At 42.2% G+C, this 27,503-nt stretch overlaps 2 protein-coding genes across 3 annotated transcripts in view; both read left to right on the forward strand.

The window, feature by feature from the left end:
- The window catches only part of LOC140301397 (para-nitrobenzyl esterase), a 29,346-nt gene extending 9,702 nt beyond the window's left edge, over window positions 1–19,644 (forward strand). The window contains exons 5-10 of the mRNA XM_072379801.1: window positions 1,170–1,366; window positions 9,182–9,381; window positions 9,455–9,513; window positions 11,490–11,657; window positions 13,778–14,005; window positions 16,487–19,644. Of these exons, the coding sequence (XP_072235902.1) occupies window positions 1,170–1,366; window positions 9,182–9,381; window positions 9,455–9,513; window positions 11,490–11,657; window positions 13,778–14,005; window positions 16,487–16,629 (995 nt within the window). The 3' untranslated portion in view covers window positions 16,630–19,644. The remainder of the gene's footprint in view (window positions 1–1,169; window positions 1,367–9,181; window positions 9,382–9,454; window positions 9,514–11,489; window positions 11,658–13,777; window positions 14,006–16,486) is intronic.
- Window positions 19,645–21,715: 2,071 nt separating this feature from the next.
- The window catches only part of LOC140301398 (USP6 N-terminal-like protein), a 28,538-nt gene continuing 22,750 nt past the window's right edge, over window positions 21,716–27,503 (forward strand). For both annotated transcript variants that reach the window (XM_072379802.1, XM_072379803.1), the window contains exon 1: window positions 21,716–21,951. In XM_072379802.1, coding sequence (XP_072235903.1) covers window positions 21,873–21,951 — 79 coding nt within the window. In that variant the 5' untranslated portion in view covers window positions 21,716–21,872. The remainder of the gene's footprint in view (window positions 21,952–27,503) is intronic.

The following is a 27,503-nucleotide window of genomic DNA, read 5'->3' on the forward strand; positions in this document are numbered from 1 at the left end:
TCAAACTGTGTTTTCTTTGCTGTTTTTCATAGATGCAGCTAAAGAAATGGGAACAAATGATGTGTCTTTGTGACAAAGTGCCTAAAGATCCAGTTTAAAACGGCATCTTTGCTAAGTTGTCTGTTCTGTGTCGACACAACACTGGTTCATCCCTTGAGTTAGGAGCCTTTTTTCTGCCTGAATGGGTCAAAGGTCAGAGTTCAGTGGCTGAACAAAGAAAAAACACATTCCTCTGAAAATGCTCAGGAACAAGGACTGAAGATGATGGAAAAAGCAGAAAATGTCCAAAGAAAAACTCTGAAAGAGCTTCAGAAAGCTGCAGAACTATTGATCAGGACACATTGCTGTACTGTGCTAAAGTCTAAAGCCGTCCTTCATTTCCTGCAACTAAAGAAATGGGAACAAATGATGTGTCTTTGTGACAGGCTGCTGGTAACAAAGTGCCTAAAGATCCAGTTTAAAATGGCTTCTTTGCTAAGTTGTCTGTTCTGTGTCGACACAACACTGGTTCATCCCTTGAGTTAGGAGCCTTTTTTCTGCCTGAATGCTTCATAGCTCAGAGTTAAGTGGCTGAACAGAGAAAAACACATGAAAATGCTCAGGAACAAGGACTGAAGATGAGGGAAAAAGCAGAAAATCCTGGTAATGAATAAATAAATAAAGGGTGACTCCAGACGTTACCTTCAGTTCTTCTACATATGTAAGTTTGTGTTGATGTCTGATTGGAACTTCTGCTGGTAGCACTCTTGGTCTTCCTTTCCTGGGTGTTACCACAGTGTTTGATGAATTTTGAGTCCAAAATGTACAAAGTTTTTTTAGTTTATCCTGATTTACTAAGCGTAGCGTCTCAAAATGATGACAGCCTTATGTTCCCCTTATTTTTGAGCAGTTTTTGCTCATTAAAGTGGGTTCAGATAGGAGTTAAAGTCAAGAAATTGCACTTAAAGAAATAAATAGAATAAATGTATTAAACAGCTGCTGGTTGATGGTCTTTTTTAAAGATGTGGAAATATATTCTTGAGGTTATAGAGGAGTTGTTGGGTTTTCTTCTTGTTTCCCCGGGTTTTGTAAGTCTGAGAAGCTCAAGGTCTTATTTCCTCATTAATTCATTTAAAAATGGACGACTGAATAACCCTAATCCTCACTTGTATGTGTTCTGTTTGACGAAGGTGGGACCTCTGTGTGGACCCTGATGATGTCGCCGCTGGCTAAAGGTCTCTTCCACGCCGCGGTGGACATGAGCGGCTCGTATGTCTACAACGCAACGCTGAAGCAAGCCGAGTCTGACAACCTGGTGTTTCTGAGGAAGACGGGCTGCACAGATCCGGCCTGCCTCCGACGTCTCTCCACGAGACAGATCCTGCAGGTAGGAAGCAGATCATGAGGGATTTAGCTGTTTAAGAGCTGAAAATGTAAATGAATGACCTTTTTTATTTTTTTATCAAAGCAGGTAGACAGGTCTGTAATTAAAAAAATTCTAATAACGATTGTCTTTATTCTTTTTAATATACTTTTTAATATTTGAAGATTTAATGAAATACCTTATTTCGCAGCAAATCATCATTTAGATGGATTATAAATGTCACAGCCAGTTGTCAGTGGGCCTGAATGTCTTTTGTTCTACTGTGAAAACTGCTGAATAAATGAATCCCTTAACGAAATGGAATGGCTTATTTACGGCCATAATTGAACATTTGTGCCTCTGAAACTCCATCAAGATTTCTCAGATGGAAAATCTTCGAAGCAGAAGCCAAAATTTCTTTTGAGCTTAAGTTCAGCGCGTTTGACTCTGACCTTTGGATGCCTCAGAACAAGTTTCATTTCAGCACATTATTCATGAGAGCTCTTGTGCTGCACTTTACTGGGAGTAGGTTTTTAAAATGTCACTCAGAGTGGCTGAAAAGAGGACAGAATATTTGGGTTTTTCTATTTTCAGTCAAAGGTTTGATGATTTTGAACTGTTTAGAGTAGGTTTCCTTTAGGTTTCTGCAGCATGTTGCAGAAACTTCAGCTCATGAACTTCAGGTTTGCTCCACAACACCTACAAGGAAAATCAATCTCCTGATTGCACAGTTTCAACAAGGGGTGTAACGGTTAAACTAAATGAATCGGATTAGCATTAAAGATGTGATTACATCAGTACTCACAAGTCTTCTGATGACAGTTTAAAACTTGCGTGTCTGCCTCTGATGTGACTGTTTTAAACTTGTGTTTCTGCCCCTGATGTGACTGTTTTAAACTTGTGTTTCTGCCCCTGATGTGACTGTTTTAAACTTGTGTTTCTGCCCCTGATGTGACTGTTTTAAACTTGTGTTTCTGCCCCTGATGTGACTGTTTAAAACTTGTGTTTCTGCCCCTGATGTGACTGTTTTAAACTTGTGTGTCTGCCCCTGATGTGACTGTTTAAACTTGTGTTTCTGCCCCTGATGTGACTGTTTTAAACTTGTGTTTCTGCCCCTGATGTGACTCTTTAAAACTTGTGTTTCTGCCCCTGATGTGACTGTTTTAAACTTGTGTTTCTGCCCCTGATGTGACTGTTTTAAACTTGTGTGTCTGCCCCTGATGTGACTGTTTTAAACTTGTGTTTCTGCCCCTGATGTGACTGTTTTAAACTTGTGTTTCTGCCCCTGATGTGACTCTTTAAAACTTGTATTTCTGCCCCTAATGTGACTGTTTTAAACTTGTGTGTCTGCCCCTGATGTGACTGTTTAAAACTTGTGTTTCTGCCCCTGATGTGACTGTTTTAAACTTGTGTGTCTGCCCCTGATGTGACTGTTTAAAACTTGTGTGTCTGCCCCTGATGTGACTGTTTTAAACTTGTGTTTCTGCCCCTGATGTGACTCTTTAAAACTTGTATTTCTGCCCCTAATGTGACTGTTTTAAACTTGTGTGTCTGCCCCTGATGTGACTGTTTAAAACTTGTGTTTCTGCCCCTGATGTGACTGTTTTAAACTTGTGTTTCTGCCCCTGATGTGACTGTTTTAAACTTGTGTTTCTGCCCCTGATGTGACTGTTTAAAACTTGTGTTTCTGCCCCTGATGTGACTGTTTAAACTTGTGTGTCTGCTCCTGATGTGACTGTTTTAAACTTGTGTTTCTGCCCCTGATGTGACTGTTTTAAACTTGTGTGTCTTTCCCTGATGTGACTGTTTTAAACTTGTGTTTCTGCCCCTGATGTGACTGTTTTAAACTTGTGTTTCTGCTCCTGATGTGACTGTTTTAAACTTGTGTTTCTGCCCCTGATGTGACTGTTTTAAACTTGTGTTTCTGCCCCTGATGTGACTGTTTTAAACTTGTGTTTCTGCCCCTGATGTGACTGTTTAAACTTGTGTTTCTGCCCCTGATGTGACTGTTTTAAACTTGTGTGTCTGCCCCTGATGTGACTGTTTTAAACTTGTGTTTCTGCCCCTGATGTGACTGTTTTAAACTTGTGTTTCTGCCCCTGATGTGACTGTTTTAAACTTGTGTTTCTGCCCCTGATGTGACTGTTTTAAACTTGTATTTCTGCCCCTGATGTGACTGTTTTAAACTTGTGTGTCTGCCCCTGATGTGACTGTTTAAACTTGCGTGTCTTTCCCTGATGTGACTCTTTAAAACTTGTGTGTCTGCCCCTGATGTGACTGTTTTAAACTTGTGTGTCTGCCCCTGATGTGACTGTTTTAAACTTGTGTTTCTGCCCCTGATGTGACTGTTTAAACTTGTGTGTCTGCCCCTGATGTGACTGTTTTAAACTTGTGTTTCTGCCCCTGATGTGACTGTTTTAAACTTGTATTTCTGCCCCTGATGTGACTGTTTTAAACTTGTGTGTCTGCCCCTGATGTGACTGTTTAAACTTGCGTGTCTTTCCCTGATGTGACTCTTTAAAACTTGTGTGTCTGCCCCTGATGTGACTGTTTTAAACTTGTGTGTCTGCCCCTGATGTGACTGTTTTAAACTTGTGTGTCTGCCCCTGATGTGACTGTTTTAAACTTGTGTTTCTGCCCCTGATGTGACTGTTTTAAACTTGTATTTCTGCCCCTGATGTGACTGTTTTAAAGTTGTGTTTCTGCCCCTGATGTGACTGTTTTAAACTTGTGTGTCTGCCCCTGATGTGACTGTTTTAAACTTGTGTGTCTGCCCCTGATGTGACTGTTTTAAACTTGTGTTTCTGCCCCTGATGTGACTGTTTTAAACTTGTGTTTCTGCCCCTGATGTGACTGTTTTAAACTTGTGTTTCTGCCCCTGATGTGACTGTTTTAAACTTGTATTTCTGCCCCTGATGTGACTGTTTTAAAGTTGTGTTTCTGCCCCTGATGTGACTGTTTTAAAGTTGTGTTTCTGCCCCTGATGTGACTGTTTTAAACTTGTGTTTCTGCCCCTGATGTGACTGTTTTAAACTTGTATTTCTGCCCCTGATGTGACTGTTTTAAAGTTGTGTTTCTGCCCCTGATGTGACTGTTTTAAACTTGTGTTTCTGCCCCTGATGTGACTGTTTTAAACTTGTGTTTCTGCCCCTGATGTGACTGTTTTAAACTTGTGTTTCTGCCCCTGATGTGACTGTTTAAACTTGTGTGTCTGCCCCTGATGTGACTGTTTTAAACTTGTGTTTCTGCCCCTGATGTGACTGTTTTAAACTTGTGTTTCTGCCCCTGATGTGACTGTTTTAAACTTGTGTTTCTGCCCCTGATGTGACTGTTTTAAACTTGTGTTTCTGCCCCTGATGTGACTGTTTTAAACTTGTGTTTCTGCCCCTGATGTGACTGTTTAAACTTGTGTGTCTGCCCCTGATGTGACTGTTTTAAACTTGTGTTTCTGCTCCTGATGTGACTGTTTTAAACTTGTGTTTCTGCCCCTGATGTGACTGTTTTAAACTTGTGTTTCTGCCCCTGATGTGACTGTTTTAAACTTGTGTTTCTGCCCCTGATGTGACTGTTTTAAACTTGTGTTTCTGCCCCTGATGTGACTGTTTTAAACTTGTGTTTCTGCCCCTGATGTGACTGTTTTAAACTTGTGTGTCTTTCCCTGATGTGACTGTTTTAAACTTGTGTTTCTGCCCCTGATGTGACTGTTTTAAACTTGTGTTTCTGCCCCTGATGTGACTGTTTAAACTTGTGTTTCTGCCCCTGATGTGACTGTTTTAAACTTGTGTGTCTGCCCCTGATGTGACTGTTTTAAACTTGTGTTTCTGCCCCTGATGTGACTGTTTTAAACTTGTGTTTCTGCCCCTGATGTGACTGTTTTAAACTTGTGTTTCTGCCCCTGATGTGACTGTTTTAAACTTGTATTTCTGCCCCTGATGTGACTGTTTTAAACTTGTGTGTCTGCCCCTGATGTGACTGTTTAAACTTGCGTGTCTTTCCCTGATGTGACTCTTTAAAACTTGTGTGTCTGCCCCTGATGTGACTGTTTTAAACTTGTGTGTCTGCCCCTGATGTGACTGTTTTAAACTTGTGTTTCTGCCCCTGATGTGACTGTTTAAACTTGTGTGTCTGCCCCTGATGTGACTGTTTAAACTTGCGTGTCTTTCCCTGATGTGACTCTTTAAAACTTGTGTGTCTGCCCCTGATGTGACTGTTTTAAACTTGTGTGTCTGCCCCTGATGTGACTGTTTTAAACTTGTGTGTCTGCCCCTGATGTGACTGTTTTAAACTTGTGTTTCTGCCCCTGATGTGACTGTTTTAAACTTGTGTTTCTGCCCCTGATGTGACTGTTTTAAACTTGTGTTTCTGCCCCTGATGTGACTGTTTTAAACTTGTATTTCTGCCCCTGATGTGACTGTTTTAAAGTTGTGTTTCTGCCCCTGATGTGACTGTTTTAAACTTGTGTGTCTGCCCCTGATGTGACTGTTTTAAACTTGTGTTTCTGCCCCTGATGTGACTGTTTTAAACTTGTGTTTCTGCCCCTGATGTGACTGTTTTAAACTTGTGTTTCTGCCCCTGATGTGACTGTTTTAAACTTGTGTTTCTGCCCCTGATGTGACTGTTTTAAACTTGTATTTCTGCCCCTGATGTGACTGTTTTAAAGTTGTGTTTCTGCCCCTGATGTGACTGTTTTAAACTTGTGTGTCTGCCCCTGATGTGACTGTTTTAAACTTGTGTGTCTGCCCCTGATGTGACTGTTTTAAACTTGTGTTTCTGCCCCTGATGTGACTGTTTTAAACTTGTGTTTCTGCCCCTGATGTGACTGTTTTAAACTTGTGTTTCTGCCCCTGATGTGACTGTTTTAAACTTGTATTTCTGCCCCTGATGTGACTGTTTTAAAGTTGTGTTTCTGCCCCTGATGTGACTGTTTTAAACTTGTGTTTCTGCCCCTGATGTGACTGTTTTAAACTTGTGTTTCTGCCCCTGATGTGACTGTTTTAAACTTGTGTTTCTGCCCCTGATGTGACTGTTTAAACTTGTGTGTCTGCCCCTGATGTGACTGTTTAAACTTGTGTGTCTGCCCCTGATGTGACTGTTTTAAACTTGTGTTTCTGCCCCTGATGTGACTGTTTTAAACTTGTGTTTCTGCCCCTGATGTGACTCTTTAAAACTTGTGTTTCTGCCCCTGATGTGACTGTTTTAAACTTGTGTTTCTGCCCCTGATGTGACTGTTTTAAACTTGTGTTTCTGCCCCTGATGTGACTGTTTTAAACTTGTGTTTCTGCCCCTGATGTGACTGTTTTAAACTTGTATTTCTGCCCCTGATGTGACTCTTTAAAACTTGTGTGTCTGCCCCTGATGTGACTGTTTTAAACTTGTGTTTCTGCCCCTGATGTGACTGTTTTAAACTTGTGTTTCTGCCCCTGATGTGACTGTTTAAACTTGCGTGTCTTTCCCTGATGTGACTGTTTTAAACTTGTGTTTCTGCCCCTGATGTGACTGTTTTAAACTTGTGTTTCTGCCCCTGATGTGACTGTTTTAAACTTGTGTTTCTGCCCCTGATGTGACTGTTTTAAACTTGTGTTTCTGCCCCTGATGTGACTGTTTTAAACTTGTGTTTCTGCCCCTGATGTGACTGTTTTAAACTTGTGTTTCTGCCCCTGATGTGACTGTTTTAAACTTGTATTTCTGCCCCTGATGTGACTGTTTTAAACTTGTGTGTCTGCCCCTGATGTGACTGTTTAAACTTGTGTTTCTGCCCCTGATGTGACTGTTTTAAACTTGTGTTTCTGCCCCTGATGTGACTCTTTAAAACTTGTGTTTCTGCCCCTGATGTGACTGTTTTAAACTTGTGTTTCTGCCCCTGATGTGACTGTTTTAAACTTGTGTTTCTGCCCCTGATGTGACTGTTTTAAACTTGTGTGTCTGCTCCTGATGTGACTGTTTTAAACTTGTGTTTCTGCCCCTGATGTGACTGTTTTAAACTTGTGTTTCTGCCCCTGATGTGACTGTTTTAAACTTGTGTTTCTGCCCCTGATGTGACTGTTTTAAACTTGTATTTCTGCCCCTGATGTGACTGTTTTAAACTTGTGTGTCTGCCCCTGATGTGACTGTTTTAAACTTGTGTGTCTTTCCCTGATGTGACTGTTTTAAACTTGTGTGTCTTTCCCTGATGTGACTGTTTTAAACTTGTGTTTCTGCCCCTGATGTGACTGTTTTAAACTTGTGTTTCTGCCCCTGATGTGACTGTTTTAAACTTGTGTTTCTGCCCCTGATGTGACTGTTTTAAACTTGTGTTTCTGCCCCTGATGTGACTGTTTTAAACTTGTGTTTCTGCCCCTGATGTGACTGTTTTAAACTTGTGTGTCTGCTCCTGATGTGACTGTTTTAAACTTGTGTTTCTGCCCCTGATGTGACTGTTTTAAACTTGTGTTTCTGCCCCTGATGTGACTGTTTTAAACTTGTGTGTCTGCCCCTGATGTGACTGTTTTAAACTTGTGTTTCTGCCCCTGATGTGACTGTTTTAAACTTGTGTGTCTGCCCCTGATGTGACTGTTTTAAACTTGTGTTTCTGCCCCTGATGTGACTGTTTTAAACTTGTGTGTCTGCTCCTGATGTGACTGTTTTAAACTTGTGTTTCTGCCCCTGATGTGACTGTTTTAAACTTGTGTTTCTGCCCCTGATGTGACTGTTTTAAACTTGTGTTTCTGCCCCTGATGTGACTGTTTTAAAGTTGTGTTTCTGCCCCTGATGTGACTGTTTTAAACTTGTGTGTCTGCCCCTGATGTGACTGTTTTAAACTTGTGTGTCTGCCCCTGATGTGACTGTTTAAAACTTGTGTTTCTGCCCCTGATGTGACTGTTTAAACTTGTGTTTCTGCCCCTGATGTGACTGTTTTAAACTTGTGTTTCTGCCCCTGATGTGACTGTTTTAAACTTGTGTTTCTGCCCCTGATGTGACTGTTTTAAACTTGTGTGTCTGCCCCTGATGTGACTGTTTTAAACTTGTGTTTCTGCCCCTGATGTGACTGTTTTAAACTTGTGTGTCTGCTCCTGATGTGACTGTTTTAAACTTGTGTTTCTGCCCCTGATGTGACTGTTTTAAACTTGTGTTTCTGCCCCTGATGTGACTGTTTTAAACTTGTGTTTCTGCCCCTGATGTGACTGTTTTAAAGTTGTGTTTCTGCCCCTGATGTGACTGTTTTAAACTTGTGTGTCTGCCCCTGATGTGACTGTTTTAAACTTGTGTGTCTGCCCCTGATGTGACTGTTTAAAACTTGTGTTTCTGCCCCTGATGTGACTGTTTAAACTTGTGTTTCTGCCCCTGATGTGACTGTTTTAAACTTGTGTTTCTGCCCCTGATGTGACTGTTTTAAACTTGTGTTTCTGCCCCTGATGTGACTGTTTTAAACTTGTGTTTCTGCCCCTGATGTGACTGTTTTAAACTTGTGTTTCTGCCCCTGATGTGACTGTTTTAAACTTGTGTTTCTGCCCCTGATGTGACTGTTTTAAACTTGTGTTTCTGCCCCTGATGTGACTCTTTAAAACTTGTGTGATGTCAGTTCTTTTTTTCTAACTGTGAAACGACCTCATTGGCCTCCTGAGTCACATGTCCACAGGCTGATTTAAAAACTAAGCACCGGGTTGCAATGAGAACACAATACATTTCGGAGGTTGTTGATATTAAAAACAGCTGCTCTGAAGGTTTCTTTGGGTTATTTGGAGACTGGTGTTGCATGAAAACATGGGGATGCTGCAGATCAGGGTAAACAGAAAGTAAATATCAGCTTTACCTGCTTATTTCAGCAACTTTAACCAGGTGATAATGCTTACTGTGTCCCAGGCCATCCCCTGGCAGGAGTACCCGTCCTGGGCAGCAGATGATGCCACAGACCTCCCAACTAAAGGGCACTTCATTGGCCCTGTGGCAGTGGTGGACGGATACGTCCTGAAAGCGCCGCCTTTTGAGCTGTGGGAGAATAAGGGAAACTACAATGATGTTCCTTTCCTCGTCGGGACGACAGAGCAGGAGGCGGACTTCAGGTGAGAGCTCACCTGCTGCAGGTTCTTCAGCATCAGCTCAGCTCAAGCCTCATTCTCTCTGCCTCCTCCACAGTCCTCCGGCTGCAAACATCTCCTCGTGGACCTGGGGCGACTACCAGTGGTTTGTAAGAGGTAACAGCTGCTGTGTGGACGTTCATGAGAGCGTTATCTGCCTCCTCATCTTCTCAGTGAGAAGTTTCCTTAAGCCCACCGGGCTGCTGCAGTCGGTCAGACTTTTGGAGCTAAATTTCTCTGCATACTTGACATATTCTTATGACCTGCTGTGACGATGTAGTTAAAGTTGTGCCTGGATGTGCAAACCGCAGTTATTCCATGGATTTCTGTTACTGTTGTGGGTGCAGCGTTCAGCCATAACATTATGACCACTGACAGGAATGAAGTCAAATGTATTTGTAGCACATTTCATGTACAAAACAATTCAAAGTGCTTTACATAAAATAAAAGCATTGCAGCGGGGAGCGGAAAAAGCATTAAAATATGTAAAAGAATATAAATAGAAAGAAATAAAACAATTAAAATGAGTAAAAACAAGCAACAGTTTAGATAAATTAAAAAGATATCCTGCAGATTTCATGCATAAACACATGAGAACAGAACTGTTTTTAACCTGGATTTAAAAATGTCTCCATTTGGTGACAGTTTAATCTCCTCTGGCAGTTTGTTCCACTTGTTTGCAGCATAGCAGCTAAATGCTGCTTCTCCAGGTTCAGTCTGGACTCTGGACTGGACCAGCTGACCCGAGTCCTTGGATCTAAGAGCTCTGCTGGGTTTATATTCTCTGAACATATCACAGATTCTGGGATTTATAAACCATCAGCAGGCTTTAAAATCTATTCTGTGACTGACTGGAAGCCAGAGTGAAGACTTTAAAGCTGGTGTGATGTGTTCAGATCTCTGAGTTCTGGTTTAAACTCCAGCAGCAGCGTTCTGGATGAGCTGCAGATGTTTGATGCTCTTTTTGGGAAGTCCAGTTAAAAGTAATGGAGTCTACTGGAGATGGATGCATGGAGGAGTTTCTCCTGGTCTTTTTGGGAGAGAAAACCTTTAATTCTGTTGATGTTTCTGAGTTGGTAAAAAGCTGAAAGTCAGATCTGAGTCTATCAACACTTTGTAAAGGTCCGAGTCTCCAGATATTCACCAACGCTGACCCTCTTCTCTTTGCTGCCAAACAGAATTATCTCAGTTTTGTCTTCATTTAATTGTAGAAAATTCTCTCTCATCCAGGAGTTTATTTCCTGCAGTCGTCTGGTGACAGAGACACAGTTTTATAGCATCTTAACATGTGTTCTGATACAGTTTTATAGCATCTTAACATGTGTTCTGATACAGTTTTATAGCATCTTAACATGTGTTCTGATACAGTTTTATAGCATCTTAACATGTGTTCTGATACAGTTTTATAGCATCGTTTTAAGCTCGTCGCGGTGCTGGACGTTCAGATGTTGGACAGCGGGATGGAAGTGTGCGTTCATGCTTACTTTGTAACGTTAGCTACACAGTAAACCTCTGAATATTTCATGAGCACTGTGCTGGCAGACTAGTTTAGGAAACTTTCTTTATCCCCTGGAACATTTTTTCCTTTTAGAACTAATAAAAAACTCATTAAATTTAAATGTGGGCATGTCAGCAGTGTGTGTTTAAAGATGTGCATTGTGTGACCCCTCGGTGCCCCAAGCTTAGAAATCATTCCTACCAAAGCTGTGTCTATTAACTTGATTTATGGTTAATAAATGTTCATGTATCACAGTATCATTACTGTCATTAATATGAACAAAATCAACCATTTTAAGGTGTTTGGTGGCTCAGGTTTTAAGCTCTAGACTGAAAATATTGGGGCATTTTTCCAACTTTGTTCCTTGATAGTATACAGTTAAATACTATTTTTTATCTTTTCATTTGTAGTTAATCAGTTTTCCACCCGACTGATATTTTAAAGCAGGAACTTTTTGAGCATTTCTGCTACCCTAAACTACAAAAACATCATTTAGAATCATATCTATAATCCGTCTGTTATACTTTCACCCAACAAACACCACATCTGCACTTCTGATGTATTCTAACATCCCATTTGTGTCCCATCACCTCAGATAAACTTCAGTCCTTCAGTCAGGATCTTCCCGAAGATGCACTGCAGCTGTACCCGCTCTCGGCCGCCTGTCCCACTAAAGACCGCTGTCCAGAGAGGGCCTACACCACCATGGTGTCCGACATCAGGGTCACGTGTCCCAACAACGATCTGGCGGAGAGGGCAGCAGGTAGACTCCCACAGCTCTGAGGAAGAGTGCTTTTCCATCAGCTTGATGACGGGTGGCTCCTGGGTGATTAGAATAAGGTTCAGATTATCTCATGTGGCTGTAAATACAGAAATGATAAAGATATGTGGGCACTGAATCCATGCTACCATGCAGGACTTAAAGGGGAACTCCAGTATTTTTAAACCTTATTTCTGGCTTGAAATACGTTCATCTACTCACAGAGAACAGTTTGGTGAAAGTCGGCGTCCTTCAGAAGATATTTAGATAACTGGAGATCCATATAACGGAGTGAACGGGGCTTAGAGGATGCAGCCTCTAAATAAGGCATTATCTGTCTTTATTTCACCAATACTTTAAGAAGAATGAATGAATGAACGTGTGCTATAGCTCTGTTAGCTCATAGCTGCTGTTATGTGGCTACTTGCAGCTAAAGGAGAGCTAACGGAGGGATTTCTACACAGGCACTCTACTGGGACCACTTCATCCACACGCCCCCCTGCAGCACAGTTTATTCACTCCGTGCTCTGTGACAGTCGGCTAACTTCACACAGAGTTTGCTGCTGATAGTTTTGTGCAACATGGCAGGATATTTATCAGATTTTGACGACGTGAACGACGACTTTGAGTAAGATGGACGTTCTTACCGGAGTGAATAAACTGTGCTGCAGGGGGGCGTGTGGATGAAGTGGTCCCAGTAGAGTGCCTGTGTATAAATCCCTCCGTTAGCTCTCCTATAGCTGCAAGTAGCCACAAGGACAACGACTTTCACCAAACTGTTCTCTGTGAGCAGATGAACGTATTTCATGCCAGAAATAAGGTTTAAAAACACCGGAGTTCCCCTTTAAACCTCAGCAGCTTCTGTTTACTTCTTGACAGCAACTTGATCTGGTTAAGCCTTTAATAAACAGGAAGAACCGTTAAACAACAACAACTAAATGTCACATCATGTAAATGCATTTATCCTTGTTTGTGTGCGGTCTCCATGGTTAAAGTTCAGACTAAACTCTTTCTGGAAACCTTTTCAGTGTTTAAATAGTGTTATTTTGATCTTTTTATCTTATTGGGATGTCTGTTCAAGTTGGATTTGATGCAGCAGTTCCCTTTATCCGATATATGTTTTACTCAAGAGACAATTATTCTTAAGTAAAGCAGTTGAGCTAAATATTTAGTTAAGATATAGTTTAGTCACAGAAGGGTCCTTGTTCATTCTCCCTGTGGGGTCCTTTGGCCTGTAGTGTTTCTGCTGATTAGAAAAGTGAAATATTTCATCATATTATTGCAATTTCCTTTATTTTGATCAATAATTCTTTCTCTGCAGATCTTAGATGAGTTTGTGTTGCAGCTGCAGATTTGTGCCTCATGAGGTTTTCTCCCTGAGGCTCGTTAAACTCACTCAGCTCTGAGTAACGTGACATTTAGCTGTTGGGAAAGGTGACCGCGGGGCGTCCTGGGTGATTTCCTTATTTTCTGCTTGCTTCATGGGTTTTTTATGTACGGTAGCTTGTTTGCTGAATCACAGGATAAAGGGTTTGCAGTGCTCATACTAATCTTTTATTCAGCAATAAGTTAAAGTTAAACCTTCACTGGTGGCTGTGGCTCAGGTTAAGGAGGGATTGGAGGGTCGGTGGTTCGATCCCCGCTTCCCTCAGAGCACATGTTGAAGTGTCTTTGGTTAAAAACGCGTGTGTGAAAGGGAACAAAGTGGAAAAGCACTTTATAAGTATTTAACTTGTGTAGAACACACAAATCTGTGGTTCTTTTATTTATATATTCATACTTTATGTTATCCCAGAAAAGCCCCCATTGGCTGGCTCAATGATGCTAACAAAAAATAATTAAAAAAAAACATACTTAGCAAAGAGTGAAGTGTGTAAGTAGGAGAAAAATGAGTCGAGTGAAGAAGTCTGGAGGCTTTTAAAGAGGGAAGTATGATCAGATGAGCCTCCCACTCCCTCCCATCTGCTAAAGCGAGGCGCTGATCAGATTTCAGACTATTTGTCCAAGAAAATCAGCGTTTTAATTAACTTTAAGATGCTTTTTATTAGTTTGTTTTCTGCTGATCAGTTATATTTACTGGTGTTGTTAAGATGAGTTTGATAGCCTCCTCTTCTTCTTCCCAGCGGCCCTCAGCAGTCCTGTGTATCGCTACGTTGTGACGCACACACCATCCGGACAGGTCAACAAATCCAGCGACCTGCTGCCGTTTCCCAGCCGCTTCTCCTTCCACCTCCTGGACGCCGTGGCTTTCTTTGGAGGCCTGGAGCTGTACCTGGGGAAACCTCTGTCTGAACAGGACAGGAGCTTCCAGGAGCTCATCACAAACCACCTCGTCTACTTTGCCAAAACAGGTGAACAAACCTTTTTCCAACTTTATACGTAAACACAGCCTCTAAGATGGATTCAAACTGAAGGAAACCGTTATTACTGATGAGACTGCAGGTGTTCTTTTACTTTTCCTCAGTTACGTGTTTGTTTTTCTTTAATTTTCAGACCTGAAATGGCCCAGATGTGCGTCAGATCCAGTAGTTGTGGGCCCCTAAGGGCCCTGATATGAGAAAGATTTACCAGGAAGCTTCTTTTTCAAATGACCTGTTTGGTTTCATTACAGATCAGAGCGTAAAAGTGACCAATCTTGGATTACTTTCTTTTAAACTTCAGACTGAGAAATGCATTGTAAAGCATTTTGTAGGACCTGAAAAACAAAGTTAATGTGTTTTTATTTGTTGTAACACATGTCTACATCAGCTCTAAGAACGGGCTCCTCTGAACATATCTTCTGAAGCTCAGAAAATCCTGTTTTTTGACCACATTTGGACACATTTTTGCTCACAAAATAAGTGCTGCAGCAGTTTCTCACTCAGACATGTGAGGTGCTATGTTTCTGTTTCTGTATTTATCAGACGCTTTTATCCAAAGCGACTTACAGATGAAGATATAACAGCTTTATAAAAAGCTAACAATAAGCTACATAGAAGGAACCCAGGAGTCCGACTCTGTCAGAGGGGACAGAGTAGAGATAGGGTGCAGGCATAGAAGGAAGTGCAGAAAGATAAAGTGCAGAGATAGAGGGGGGAGGGAAGTACAAGGTAAGTGCTGGGATAGGAGATGCTCTCTGAAGAGCTGGGTTTTCAGGAGCTTCTTGAAGATAGACAGGGACGCCCCTGTTCTGGTAGCGCTCGGTAGGTCATTCCACCATCGTGGGACGACACATGAACAGAGTTTGGATTGTCTTAGGCGTGGTGTAGGAGCTGCTAGACGACAATCCTGGGACCAACGGAGGGACCCAGTTGGGACAGAAGCCTTTGCAAGAGCCTTCAAGTAGATGGAGCCGTTCCATTAAGCTCTTTGTAGCTAACATCAGGGACTTGAACCTGATGCAGGCGGCTAAGGGCAGCCAGAGGAGCTCAATGAACAGAGGGGGGACGTGTTCTTTTAGGCTGATCCAAGACCAGACGCACCGCCGCGTTCTGGACCATCTGCAGAGGTTTCACAGGCTGGAGACCAGTTAGGAAACCAGTTAGGAGACCAGTTAGGAGACCAGTTAGGAAACCAGTTAGGAGACCAGTTAGGAAACCAGTTAGGAGAGCAGTTAGGAGACCAGTTAGGAAACCAGTTAGGAAACCAGTTAGGAAACCAGTTAGGAGACCAGTTAGGAGACCAGTTAGGAGACCAGTTAGGAGACCAGTTAGGAAACCAGTTAGGAGACCAGTTAGGAAACCAGTTAGGAAACCAGTTAGGAAACCAGTTAGGAGACCAGTTAGGAAACCAGTTAGGAGACCAGTTAGGAAACCAGTTAGGAGACCAGTTAGGAGACCAGTTAGGAGACCAGTTAGGAGACCAGATAGGAGACCAGTTAGGAAACCAGTTAGGAGACCAGTTAGGAAACCAGTTAGGAAACCAGTTAGGAAACCAGTTAGGAGACCAGTTAGGAGACCAGTTAGGAAACCAGTTAGGAGACCAGTTAGGAGATCAGTTAGGAGACCAGTTAGGAGACCAGTTAGGAAACCAGTTAGGAAACCAGTTAGGAGACCAGTTAGGAAACCAGTTAGGAAACCAGTTAGGAGAGCGTTGCTGTAGTCAAGGTGGGAGATGACCATGGCCTGCACCAGGAGCTGGGGGGCATGTTGGGTCAGGTATGAGTTCAAAGGAGGTTCTCTGATGTATAAAGGAGCAAATGATAGATGGATAGATTAAACTTCATCAGGATGATCAGATCACAGCAGAATAAACAGTCTTATACCTCTGTGCTTCTGACTCGTTTTGAATATAGAGTCTTATTTATAGCTGTGCACGTGCAGGGCTCAGAGGGAGATTTGAGTTATAACAGTGGTGTTACATTCCACAGCTGTAGGGGGAGCCAAAGAGCAGATAAATAGCCAATTTCTCCTGTGTTGAGTTCCATTGTGCAGCGTTGGGGGCGATCTGGGACTGAAATGCAATAAAATATTCATAACTATGCTTTATTGGGTTAGATCCTAAGACTCGGTGTGTTTATATTTCCTTACAATGAACCGTTCAGATCCAAACACAGTACGGGTCACCCTGCCATGTGACTACAGTAGCCCAGAGGAGACAATTCAAGCACTGCTGCCACAATCTGTAGTTTTTAAGGTCGTAGTAGTTTTCTTGGTGAGGTTGGGGAAGGCTTCCAGATGTCACCATGTCTGGAACACTTCTTCTACTGAATTAAAAACGCTCAGTGCTGCCACCTTCTGGTGACACAGTCTAGTTTCTTTGCTTCGACCCTTTCTGGCTCAGATTTCGCTTCAGATTTGCTTCATCGCTGAAAGGAAACCCGGCGACTCACTGCTTGTCTTTTGTCCTGACAGGTAAGATGGAGGCAAAGTGGCCCGAGTACCCATCAGCCACTGCTCTGCTGTCAGACAGCCTGACTGTGGTCCAGAGCTACTCGTCCTCTCACTGTGAACTGTGGAAGAAGAACGGCCTGTACGCCTACGCCTGGACAAACTGAGCGTCTCGCCTTCTTCTTACAGCTCAGATGAAGCATTCTGCTGGTTTGAAGTTGACTTCAAATCCCAACTTTTCTGTTTTAACCACTGATTGCATCTTATTTTGTTTGAGATTTCTGCCTCAGCCCAACTGCAGATAGAATTTAGTGTCTTAGACTGTTTATGAGGGTTTTTTTAAGTCACTTTTTGGTAGTTTTGAACTTTCTGTGTGGGAGATTACCAGCAGAAGGAAGTGTTTGTGTTGTAATTTGGGTGAAATTACTCTTGAGCAGGATGTCTGCCGAAGGGAAACTTAGCTTGAAGGAAGCATGTTGACCAAAGCTAGAGGTAATGAAATGTAAAATAGGAATAATATGAGTGGGATTTGTACTGTATGTAGGGGGGATTTGTCAGAATGATAGCCTCTCTGCATCAGAAAATGACTGTCCTGGATGTTTAAAAATAGCCCCAAAAGAAAAGCCCTTAAAGGGTGGCCCAGAATCTGCCTGAGGAACTCGGTGATTATGTTGGCATGTCCTCCTGTCAGCCTGATGATGTCAGAAATGAGCCGTTCTTCCTGCTGTACCTCTGCAGATCTGTGGGAGGTCTTATTGTGTCACTGACCTGCTTCTCTCTGCAACAACATGTTGTTCATGCACTGATGAGCTTCTATCGGCTTTTTTTTTATCCACATTTCATCACAAAGTCCTGCAAATAAATCAGTTTACTACTTTTTATGCACATCAACACATTTGATAGCAACTTAATGAGACTTTAAGGCAGGGATGTCCTTGAGGGCTGCTGTCCTGCATGTTTTAGATGTTTCCCTGCTTCACCTGATTCAGATCAGTGCCTCATTAGCTGGTTTGTGCAGAATGCAACAATCTTTTGAAGAGTTTCATTTAATCTGAATCAGGTGCGTTGAAGCAGGGAAACATCTAAAACCTGCAGGACAGCGGCCCTGTTTGACATCCCTGCTTTAAGGGAACCTTCTATTCACAAAGTGCCATTTCAGATACATGCATGCAGTCCTGTTCCACTGATTCTTTCACCATCAGGGTGTCACGTTTCCTCTGTAGGTGTAGAAAAGGTTCCAGCTGTTTGAAAGCCAGAAGAAAAACATGTGAATGTGCAATGGGCCTTCCATGCAAACATCTGGCAACACAACATCTGCATCAGCTTTAGTCGGCCTCTCCTGCAACATAGAGACATTGGATTTGTCATGACTGGTTCAGTATTTGGATATCGGAGTTTGTTGGCAGTGGAAATAATGGTTCTTTTCTGTTTTCGAGGCGTAGTTTTCAGGGAAGGTGTTGGATTTCCAGACTGATCTCAGAGATTAGCAGCAGATTAGAGTTTTCATGTTTCGAGAGACATCAGTTGCTTTAAAATGAAGCAAAAACCACCTCAGTTTTTTTTTTTTTATCAGTACATTTACATTCAGTCAGTATTAAAGTATTAAAATACCTAATAATTATTCCAAAGACGGATCTTTACACAGCACTGATCAGCTGATGATACCTGAATTCATCCGTTACAGAAGCAGAACATTTATGATACTCAGCAGAGTGTGAAGGTTTAGTTCAGCTTTGCATTTGGAGATATAAAAGAAGAGCATTCAACACCAGAGTCAATACTTTGAGCTCCGTTCTGCCTTAAAAATCTAAATCCACTCATTCCTGCAGACAGAACCGCTCCAGCTCCTGGAAGCTGGACGGGTTCTGCTGGTGTTCAGGTGAAATAACACATATCCATCATTCCTTCAACTCTGACCAGCTCCCCAGGCCCTGCTGAGGAAAGCATCCCCGCAGCATGATGCTGCCTCCTCCATGCTTCACTCTGGGGGGGTTTCTCAGGGAGTTTGCCTTCGTGGTCTTTCCTGTCATGGCAGGTTGGTTTTGGTGCCACATTCTTTCAGCTTCACTCTGCTGGATATTCAGAAGTGTTCTTTTTTTAATAATACAGCCTTTTTCTTTGGCCCTCTTGAAGTTTGTCCCTGAGTTGTTTTTCGAGAGCTCCTTGGCCGTCTTTGGGCTGATTGCATTCATTGTTTCTGACTCTGGGGCCTTTCACAGCAGGTATATGTAAACTCAGATCACACGACGCTTCATTTACAGGCTAACTGGCATCTCCAGGTCTCCATTTATGGCTCTATGCATAAATACATATTCTCCATTTTCTACAATTGTCCTTTTTTTTTTCTCTTTTTGTTAATTTCAGTTATATTTGGACTATTTTGTGTGGCTCAGTTACATAAAACCCTTTGACATCCATTTCATGTTCGGGTTGTAGTGAAGGAGGAGTGAATATTTGCTGAAGGCAGTGGATTTTACACAAAGGGATTCTTTCTTTACAGGGTAAACACATATTTTTCCTCCTGTCTCTTGCCTTTTGGCCGTGTTTTCATGTAAGTGATGCGATATTTTGTCGGTGAATTTGAGCAACAATGCTGACTTTACCAACAATGCTGACTTTACTATTTACCACAGACTGGGGTCATAAAAACGAATGTATCAAACAAAATGTGGCTTTTATTAAAAATGAAGGAATATAAAATCATTGTTGGATATTAAAGCTTCTTTTATATACATTTTAAAGATAATTTCATTGTTTGAATGAATTCATTCGATGCCCTTTTTTTCATTTGAATCAGTTTTGAGCTTGTGAAGTGAGCAGAGAAGCTTGACTTCTGCCATTTTCTGTTGTTTTAACGTTTATTAATGAGTCAAAGGATATTGTTTATGAAGTTTCTTCAACCTGCTGTTTGCACTGATTTCGAAGCTCAACGCTTGGCCGCTACGTCTTTGCACTTTCCTGTGAATCTCACCTGTTTATTACCTTTTTGATTACTCCACATTTGTGAATTTATTACTTTATGTTAACTGAGGTTATTGTTGCTGCCTTGTTTTTAACCACTTGTTAGCTTTGCATTGTTAAAGCTTCACAAACACTACTCAAGCAATGTGTTCTGCTGTCTGTTAATGTGGTGAAATACATTTTTTATATACTTAATAAATTGACATCATGTGAATTATTTGGCCAACTTTGTTCTTATTTCAGTTAATCAGAAGTGTAACAAGTATTAAGATCTGCCTTTTATGTTAATTTATGTAAAATCCGGACTATAGAGCCACCTGAATATAATTTAAATATCTAATTTAAAAAAAAAAATCCACATTGTAATATGAGATATTTACACAGAAAGATGTTACACTGAGAATTTTTAAACTTGTAATTAAATGCGTATGATAACATAAAGAAATACTGCAGATGCTTTTTTTTTAACAGTGTCTGTAACATTGATGGTTTTAACTTAAATACCTAACAATAAAGCACAAATATGGCGTAAATGCATTTTTTTTCAAACGGTGCCTGTAACAGGGCTGGTAAAAAAAAACTAAAGACAGTAGCCTACCAGGAAAAGTTATTGATCATCTTCCTCCTGGGCACTAAAACCATCAAAGTCATCTTCTTCTGTCCAATTGAACAGCCTCAGAACTTCGTCACTTCAGTTTCTTCCTTGTCTCTCAGTCTCATCTCAGACTGATAAAAGATCATTTAAAAGCTGCATCATGTGTTTTTCTTCATTTGTTTTCCATGTTTAGGGTGAGTACAAATGACCGATTTATAATAATTTAGTTGTGTAAGTGTGTTTGATTTATCGTACAATTTCAATGGACCACTGTGAACTATTTGTTCATTTTCTTAGTCTAATGTTAGGAGGCAAAATGGTTTTGGCACAAAGAAAAAAACATATATTAGCCGCACCGGATTATAAGCCGCGGTGCTGAAAGCCTGGAAAAAAATAGGGGCTTATAGTCGGGAATTTACAGTAATCATTTAAAAGGTGTACTATAATATATCAAAAGTAAATTCTCACACAAGCTGACCCCTTTCAGAATGATCTTTGAATTATACTTTACTATTCTTTCATTTTACAACCAACTTCTAAGGAGTTACTGCTGCTCCTTTCTGAAAGATGAACATTATTGTTCCCACATTACTTTGTTAGCTGAAGCTAACGCTAACAGCTTAGCTAATGAAGATGAGTTACTGCTGCTCCTTTCTGAAAGATGAACATTATTGTTCCCACATTACTTTGTTAGCTGAAGCTTTCTAGCTGAACGGTTCCGTTCTGTAACTCAGACAACCTGCAGCTGTGTTTAAGGTGTGTTTCCAACACAACACCGGTCCTCTCCTCACTCTCGGTGTGTTAATGTTACATTATCGGCATGTTTCTGATAAAGATGGAGGTCTCCAGGTACAATTTTAAGGTTAATATATTATATATTAAATATGCAGTAATTAACGGTACACATGCATTACTACGAGTTATACTGTGCACATCTCCGACTTGGTCCATTACTGTTGATGAGAAAGCATTGTTTGCTAGCATCTGCTGCTAACTTACAGCTAACTGCTGATCTCATCAAAAAGGCGGGATTGAGCATTTAAGCATTTAACCCTGAAAACAGACTTTTAACAAAGAGGTGTTAAAACGGGGCTGAGACAAGAGCCACTGTGCTTAAACCAACAGGTATTCTAATCAAATATATCAATATATCTCAATAAGACCTCAGCAAATTGTCAAATTGTTAGAAAAATGGGCATAAAAGGGTATAATATGTTACATTTAACTTTGATAGATGTTTGTTTTTCACCACAATTTGGTCATTTCCAGCTGTTATTCTTTATGATGATTTACCCTGTATTGTAAAGGGACTCGATGAGAGTGGTGACTCGACAGAAAATTGAAAATGTTGTTAATCTCGCTGTTCACCAGGGCTTTCTTACGTTTCACTTTGCTGATGGCTTTATTAAATGAGCAGTTTTTAGACTGATCGTAAATATATTTCCCTCGTAAACTCAAGAACTGGTGTAGTTCCACGGGAGAGGAGCCTTAAGACAGCAGGGTTATTACGTGGTTCATAAAGTATCAAAAGGATAATGGGAAGCAGATGGCGCGCAGACCTCCACGTGCGCCTCCGTCCCTGCACCGCGGCGCCTGACCAGCAGATGGCAGCAGAGGACAGCCCTGACCAGCCGCCGGGTTGCGAGTCGGAACACAGGCAGCCGCTCCAAGAGGTTCTGTGTCTTTAAGGCCGAATCTTCACGGCTCACATTGGGCTGAAGGGTGCCACGCTGCGGCGCCTGCTCAGTGCGCGTCCTCTGGTCCCGGAGCTGCTCGGTCCTGCGCGGAACACCGTGCGTCTGATGGTAACCTACGCGCTGACGGAGGGGAGGCTATTGTTGTCAGCCCCGTGGTATGTTCTGGGCGAGCTGCACCTTCACCGGAGAATGCCAAGAAGAGCCGGAGCAGCGCAGAAATACACTGCAGAAACACGGTAATTACAAGCCTGCTTTTTTCTTCCTTTTCTGCCTTTTCCCTCCTTTCATTTGGATAAAAAACGCCTCTCGTGGGGCTGAAGCATCGGCTGAAATCACGCCATCTCGAGCAGCTCATCCTATGGGAGCAGCGCGTTTGTTTACCTGGAGAAAACGACACTTTGTGCGGGTTATGAGCTCTTGGTTTCGGTGAGGCTCGGACACCGTGTCGGCATCCTTCAGCTGGCTGGACACGGTCCCTCGGGCCTGCTGGGAGGTCCGAGCTGCTGCTGATGGTGCAAAACACTCAAGTTTATCAGCACAACAAGCAGCGATGGAGGCAGCGTGCACATCCTTTATTTAAGGCACACTTTGACCTGCTAAAACACTTTGTACAGAAGGGTTTGTTGCAGACATGCAGCACAAAGAAAAAGGATCCTGGGAATTTAATGTACAAACTACAGTTTTACAGCTTTAGCTGTTTGAGGTATGGCTGCTGAATATGTTATTTTATTCATTCATTTATTGGTTGCTTGGCTAAATTAAACTAGTAACTCACCACGTCTGACCCCTAAGGGCCCCGTTTCACTGCATGGTTGCGTTTTTAACAGAATAAAAGCTCTTCAGATGGACCGAGCCGTCATTCAGAGCATATTTCTAATAGTTGCTCATATTTTATGGAGGCTTAAAGCTGGGTGTATGGTTTCCACATCACACATGGACACATTCATGCTAACTTAGGCCCTCTGTGCTGAGGCTTCCCAGGCTTTGGTGTGTAATAGCTGCATGATACATAGATCCATGTTGGTCTTCTTCTCCCACATGTATGTATATCAGGTTCCTGATTTGAATCCCGGCTGGGGCCATGCGTGGGATCTCTCCAGGTCCTCCGGCTTCCTCCCACCGTCCATAAACGTGCTTTTTAGGTCCAAAGAGTCAGAATGAGCTTGCATGGTTGTGCCCTGCCTCAGGTTTAATGTCAGCTGGGATAGGCTCCACCCCCTCGTGACCCTGAATTATGTTAATGAGGCATAGAAACATTTTATTTAGTCATTTATTCATTTATTCCTGACTGAGTTTTATCCCGGCACATGCACAGTTAGCGCTCTCAGTCTGCTTCAAATAGACCAGCTTTGGTCCGGTGCAGATCAGGAAATTCAGGTCTCACAGACACTTTAAAGGTTAAAGCTTCGATCCTGCTCCCCAGACCGGTAATTACACAACCCCATAACCACACTGCAGGTCTCTTTGTGAACAGTTGGCGTCCGACACCAAGGAAATATCCAGGAAGTATCCGTAAACAAACTTCTCCGTTTCACTTTTAAGCAGCTGTTGATGGTTTTCTCACATTTCCAGGAGCTGGGCCCTCTTGGGTTTTGATGCCTGAGAAAGATCTGGTTGCACCCTCTTTCTGGCTTTCAGACGCGCCCCTCACACAGGTTATAGGATCCTTTACTAATTGTTAATTAGTTAAATTTTGGCGTGCGACGCTGTGCGTTTGAGCCAGAATGGCGACACCAAACCTGAGTTTCCCGGTCCTAATTCTCCAGATTCTCCAAACTGAGAGTGCTCTGCCTGCAGCTGAATATCCCTTTAAGAATCAGTCCGTAAAAAACATGTTTTCATGAACAGAATTACACGTTTTCCACTTCTAACACCCCCCCCACCGTAAACCACCACTGTAGACTGAAGTTTATTTAATGAGGGTGGAAGTCCAGACCGGGTTTAAACACACCCAGGGTCCTGGGTGCTTAGGGAACTCTGTGGGTCAGTCAGGTAGAGGAAAGGGGAGCCGTCCAGTCTCCATGCTCTCTTCTCCCGGTTTGGGCCCCCGCCCTTCAGCTGGGAATCCTGCCAGAGCTCGCCTGTGACCACAGGCGGCTGCCGCCATATGCTTCGGATGACGGCTCGTATTTAAAGCTTCTGTAAGCCATCGACCTTCCAGCTGAACGTCAGCAGCGGCCCAGCGGCTGTGTTGTCGTCCTGAAACAGTTTCCATCGGATTTATAACGCTGGAAACCTTTGCTGACTGAGCAGATGTAAAGTATTTGTGGGATCAGAATACCTAATGCTGAAATATCTCCAGTATCCAAATGTTTGAGGTCTTCAGCAACTGATTCTGATGTTTATTCAGAGTATTCTCACCAGCATTTTTTAAGTTGGAAAGTCAAAAGAGACCCTTCCTTCCAAGAGGAGGAGAAAATAAATGAGATAAATGTAAATGAAAAATGATGAAACCGCATCGATCGACAGTAAATATTTGAAGTTAGTTTCTGCATCTTCTGTCAGAGACATTTAGGCTTTTCTGCACCAAGGAAAGTACCAGAGGCACGGATTAGCATCTCATGTTCAGATAACTGATGATGTTTCCCATCGCTGTGCATCACAAATGCTCTATTTAAGCTGCCACTTCTTTAGAAAATGGAGCAAATTGTGACCGGCCTGTAGTTTCCCTCCAACTGTTTGAAGCTTTGTGCATCTCATAGAACTTATCCCACGGCCCGGGTACGACTCGTTCCTTGGCTGGAACTGAAATGTTTTGGCTCTCAGGACTTCGGGGGTCATTTTTGGCTCTGAAACAGACGTTTTTTAGCCTCTCAGCACTTGAAATAGCTGTGGTCTTTTCCCCTGTGATGCTCAGAGGAGGCAGGGGTTCCTGGAGTTTCACGGCACATCAGTCCTCACCTGTTACTGACAGGATTCAGTCATTTCTCCACTGATTTCTGGTGCTTCCAGCTGTGATATCTGTGTAGGGGCAGATGGGTGATTCTCATGAAACTGTCCTAACTTTTACAAAACCAAATTTAGGTCAATTTTGCTATTTTTTTTCTCTTATTAGTATTAAGCAGGGTCTCAATTAACTGGCTCAATTAAAATTAGTGATCAATACACGTTCTTTAATACATTTTCGGAATGTTTTATTGAGTCGTTGACCAAATAAATTCATTACCGTAACACATTTTCAATTGATGAAAACCTCTTTCAACCTCTGCTTTGGTTTGTCTGATCAGAGAGTGAAGGCTTGTGGGAACTAATTCATTGCTCAAACAATTGTGCAACACAGAAAAAGCACTTTGTCTTGTTAAATAACCTTTTTTTCTGTTACTTTGGACCATTAAATCAACAGAGGAACTATCTAAATCCCCACGGGACCACGCTGCTGGACCTGCTGCCCACAGATCTGTGAGCAGATCCTCAAAGCTCTTTGGGAAAAACAGACTTTCACCACATAACTCCTCGTTGGAGATATTCCTAATCCAGAGGCTTTGCGTGCTCCGTAGTATGTCCAGATTACTGGTCCATGTCCTGTCATTGGTGTACAGCGGTTGAAGATTAAGTGGGATTAAAACTCATGCTGTTTTGTTTGGAGATGGTTTGACAGCAAGACTCCAGCTTCCGTTTGGATTCTGTTCATCATTTTAAAAGACTTAAAGTTATGATCATAACTGTCTGTTGTGCTGCTATGATACAGTGAAAAAGTCTCACTTTTCTTGATGTAAACATACATTTAAGTACAGAATCTGATGTAAAACCAGAGTTTTTTATCAGTTCTCAGCAGCTTTAAAGTGAATCTCTGGTCTGAGCTCCTTTATTCTCCAACACAGCCTGAACCCTCTGAGACCAGCTTTCTGTCATTTCTTTAAGGAGTCTTCAGGAATAGTTCTCCAGGCTTCTTGAAGGACATCCCAAAGCTCTTCTTTGGATGTGGGCTGCCTTTTGTTCCGTTCTCTGTCAGATGATCCCACACTGCTTCTATAATGTTGAGGTCCGGGCTCTGGGGAGGATTCATCCCTCCATAAGACCTGTTGCCACTGATTTTCAGTCCACTTCTTGTGTCATTTGGCACAGCTCAGCCTTTTCTCCCTGTTTCCCTTCCTTAAGAACGGCTTCTTGACAGCCACCCTTCCATGGAGCCCATTTCTGATGAGGCTTGGGCCAACAGTAGATGGATCAGCTGAAGGTCCAGATGCATCTCTCAGGTCCTGTCAGGTCACAGCTGGATTTTTTCCTCTTTCTTAAGGACATCACTTTCAGATCCTGTTCATCTGCTGTAGATAGTTTTTTAGGCCTGACACTTCTTCTTTTGTCCTCCACTTGTCCAGTTTCCTCAAATGTTTTAAGGACACACTGCACACCATGCTGAGATATGCCAAGTTTTCAGCTAATAGCTCTTTGGGAATCACCTTGTTGCTGCAGAAATCCTATTTTCTGTCTGTCAAACTGTGTTTTCTTTGCTGTTTTTCATAGATGCAGCTAAAGAAATGGGAACAAATGATGTGTCTTTGTGACAAAGTGCCTAAAGATCCAGTTTAAAATGGCTTCTTTGCTAAGTTGTCTGTTCTGTGTCGACACAACACTGGTTCATCCCTTGAGTTAGGAGCCTTTTTTCTGCCTGAATCATTCATAGATTCAAAGGTCAGAGTTAAGAGGCTGAACAAAGCAAAAACTGGACTGAAAATGAGTGAAAAAGCAGAAAACATCCAAAGAAAACCTTCAGAAAGCTGGAGAACTATTGATCAGGACACTTTAAAGGTTACTGGAAAGTTTGGTTGCTTGAAGGAAACAGACAGAAATGAGTATTGGCTTTGGTACATGCCTGAATGGCTCTTAGGTTGTGATGCTATTGAACAAAGGCCAATTCAAACATGCTGTCATACCGACTGATGTTCAAATGCACATTAGAGGCGTTCACAGTGGGAATGTTAACAGAGTAGAACATCGTTGTCTCAGCACAACTTCAGCTGCAAAACTTTTCATTTTATTAGTGTTTAACTTTCATGAGTTAAAGGGGAACTCCGGTATTTTTAAACCTTATTTCTGGCATGAAACAGAGCTATAGCACACGTTCATTCATTCATTCTTCTTAAAGTATTGGTGAAATAAAGACAGATGATGCCTTATTTAGAGGCTGCATCCTCTAAGCCCCGTTCTCTCCGTTATATGGATCTCCAGTTATCTAGATATCTTCCGAAGGACGCCGACTTTCACCAAACTGTTCTCAGTGAGCAGATGAAGGTATTTCATGCCAGAAATAAGGTTTAAAAACACCGGAGTTCCCCTTTGAGCGTCATGGAAGTGGTCGTCAGGAAAATACACAGTAAAAGATTTGTTAGTCATCGTATTGACGTTTTAACAGCAAAAATATTCCTTTCACACTAAAAGTTCAGCTTAGTTGCTTGGATGATGATTGATTATGACCACGATTGGTTTTCAGTTCATTTCGGCAGCTGAAAGTGCCTGTTCTGGAGTTACAGCTGGGTAAATTTCATGTCTTCTCCTTCTGAGTCATATCAATCATCAACCTCACAAAACTATGTGCGTTTCTGGCCATGACTACAAGCATCCCTGTGTTTAAAAACAGGCGGCTACAGCGCCGCAGCAGAGGTTTGTGGCGTGTTTGCACTTGTGCTGCAGTTCAGTAAAGCACACATACGTTATGATGCAGTCCGCCAAGGTCTGCTCTCCTGTCACACGACCTTAGTGTTGGTCTGAGGAGGATGTCACTGCCATGCTGGTGGCTCGGAGGCCTTCGGAGCTCTTTGGAGAAGCTGTCTGATGGACAGTTCTGCAC

This window comes from Leuresthes tenuis, unplaced genomic scaffold (assembly GCF_036924035.1).
Source record: "Leuresthes tenuis unplaced genomic scaffold, fLeuTen1.0.hap1 SCAF_2, whole genome shotgun sequence".
NCBI lineage: Eukaryota > Metazoa > Chordata > Actinopteri > Atheriniformes > Atherinopsidae > Leuresthes > Leuresthes tenuis.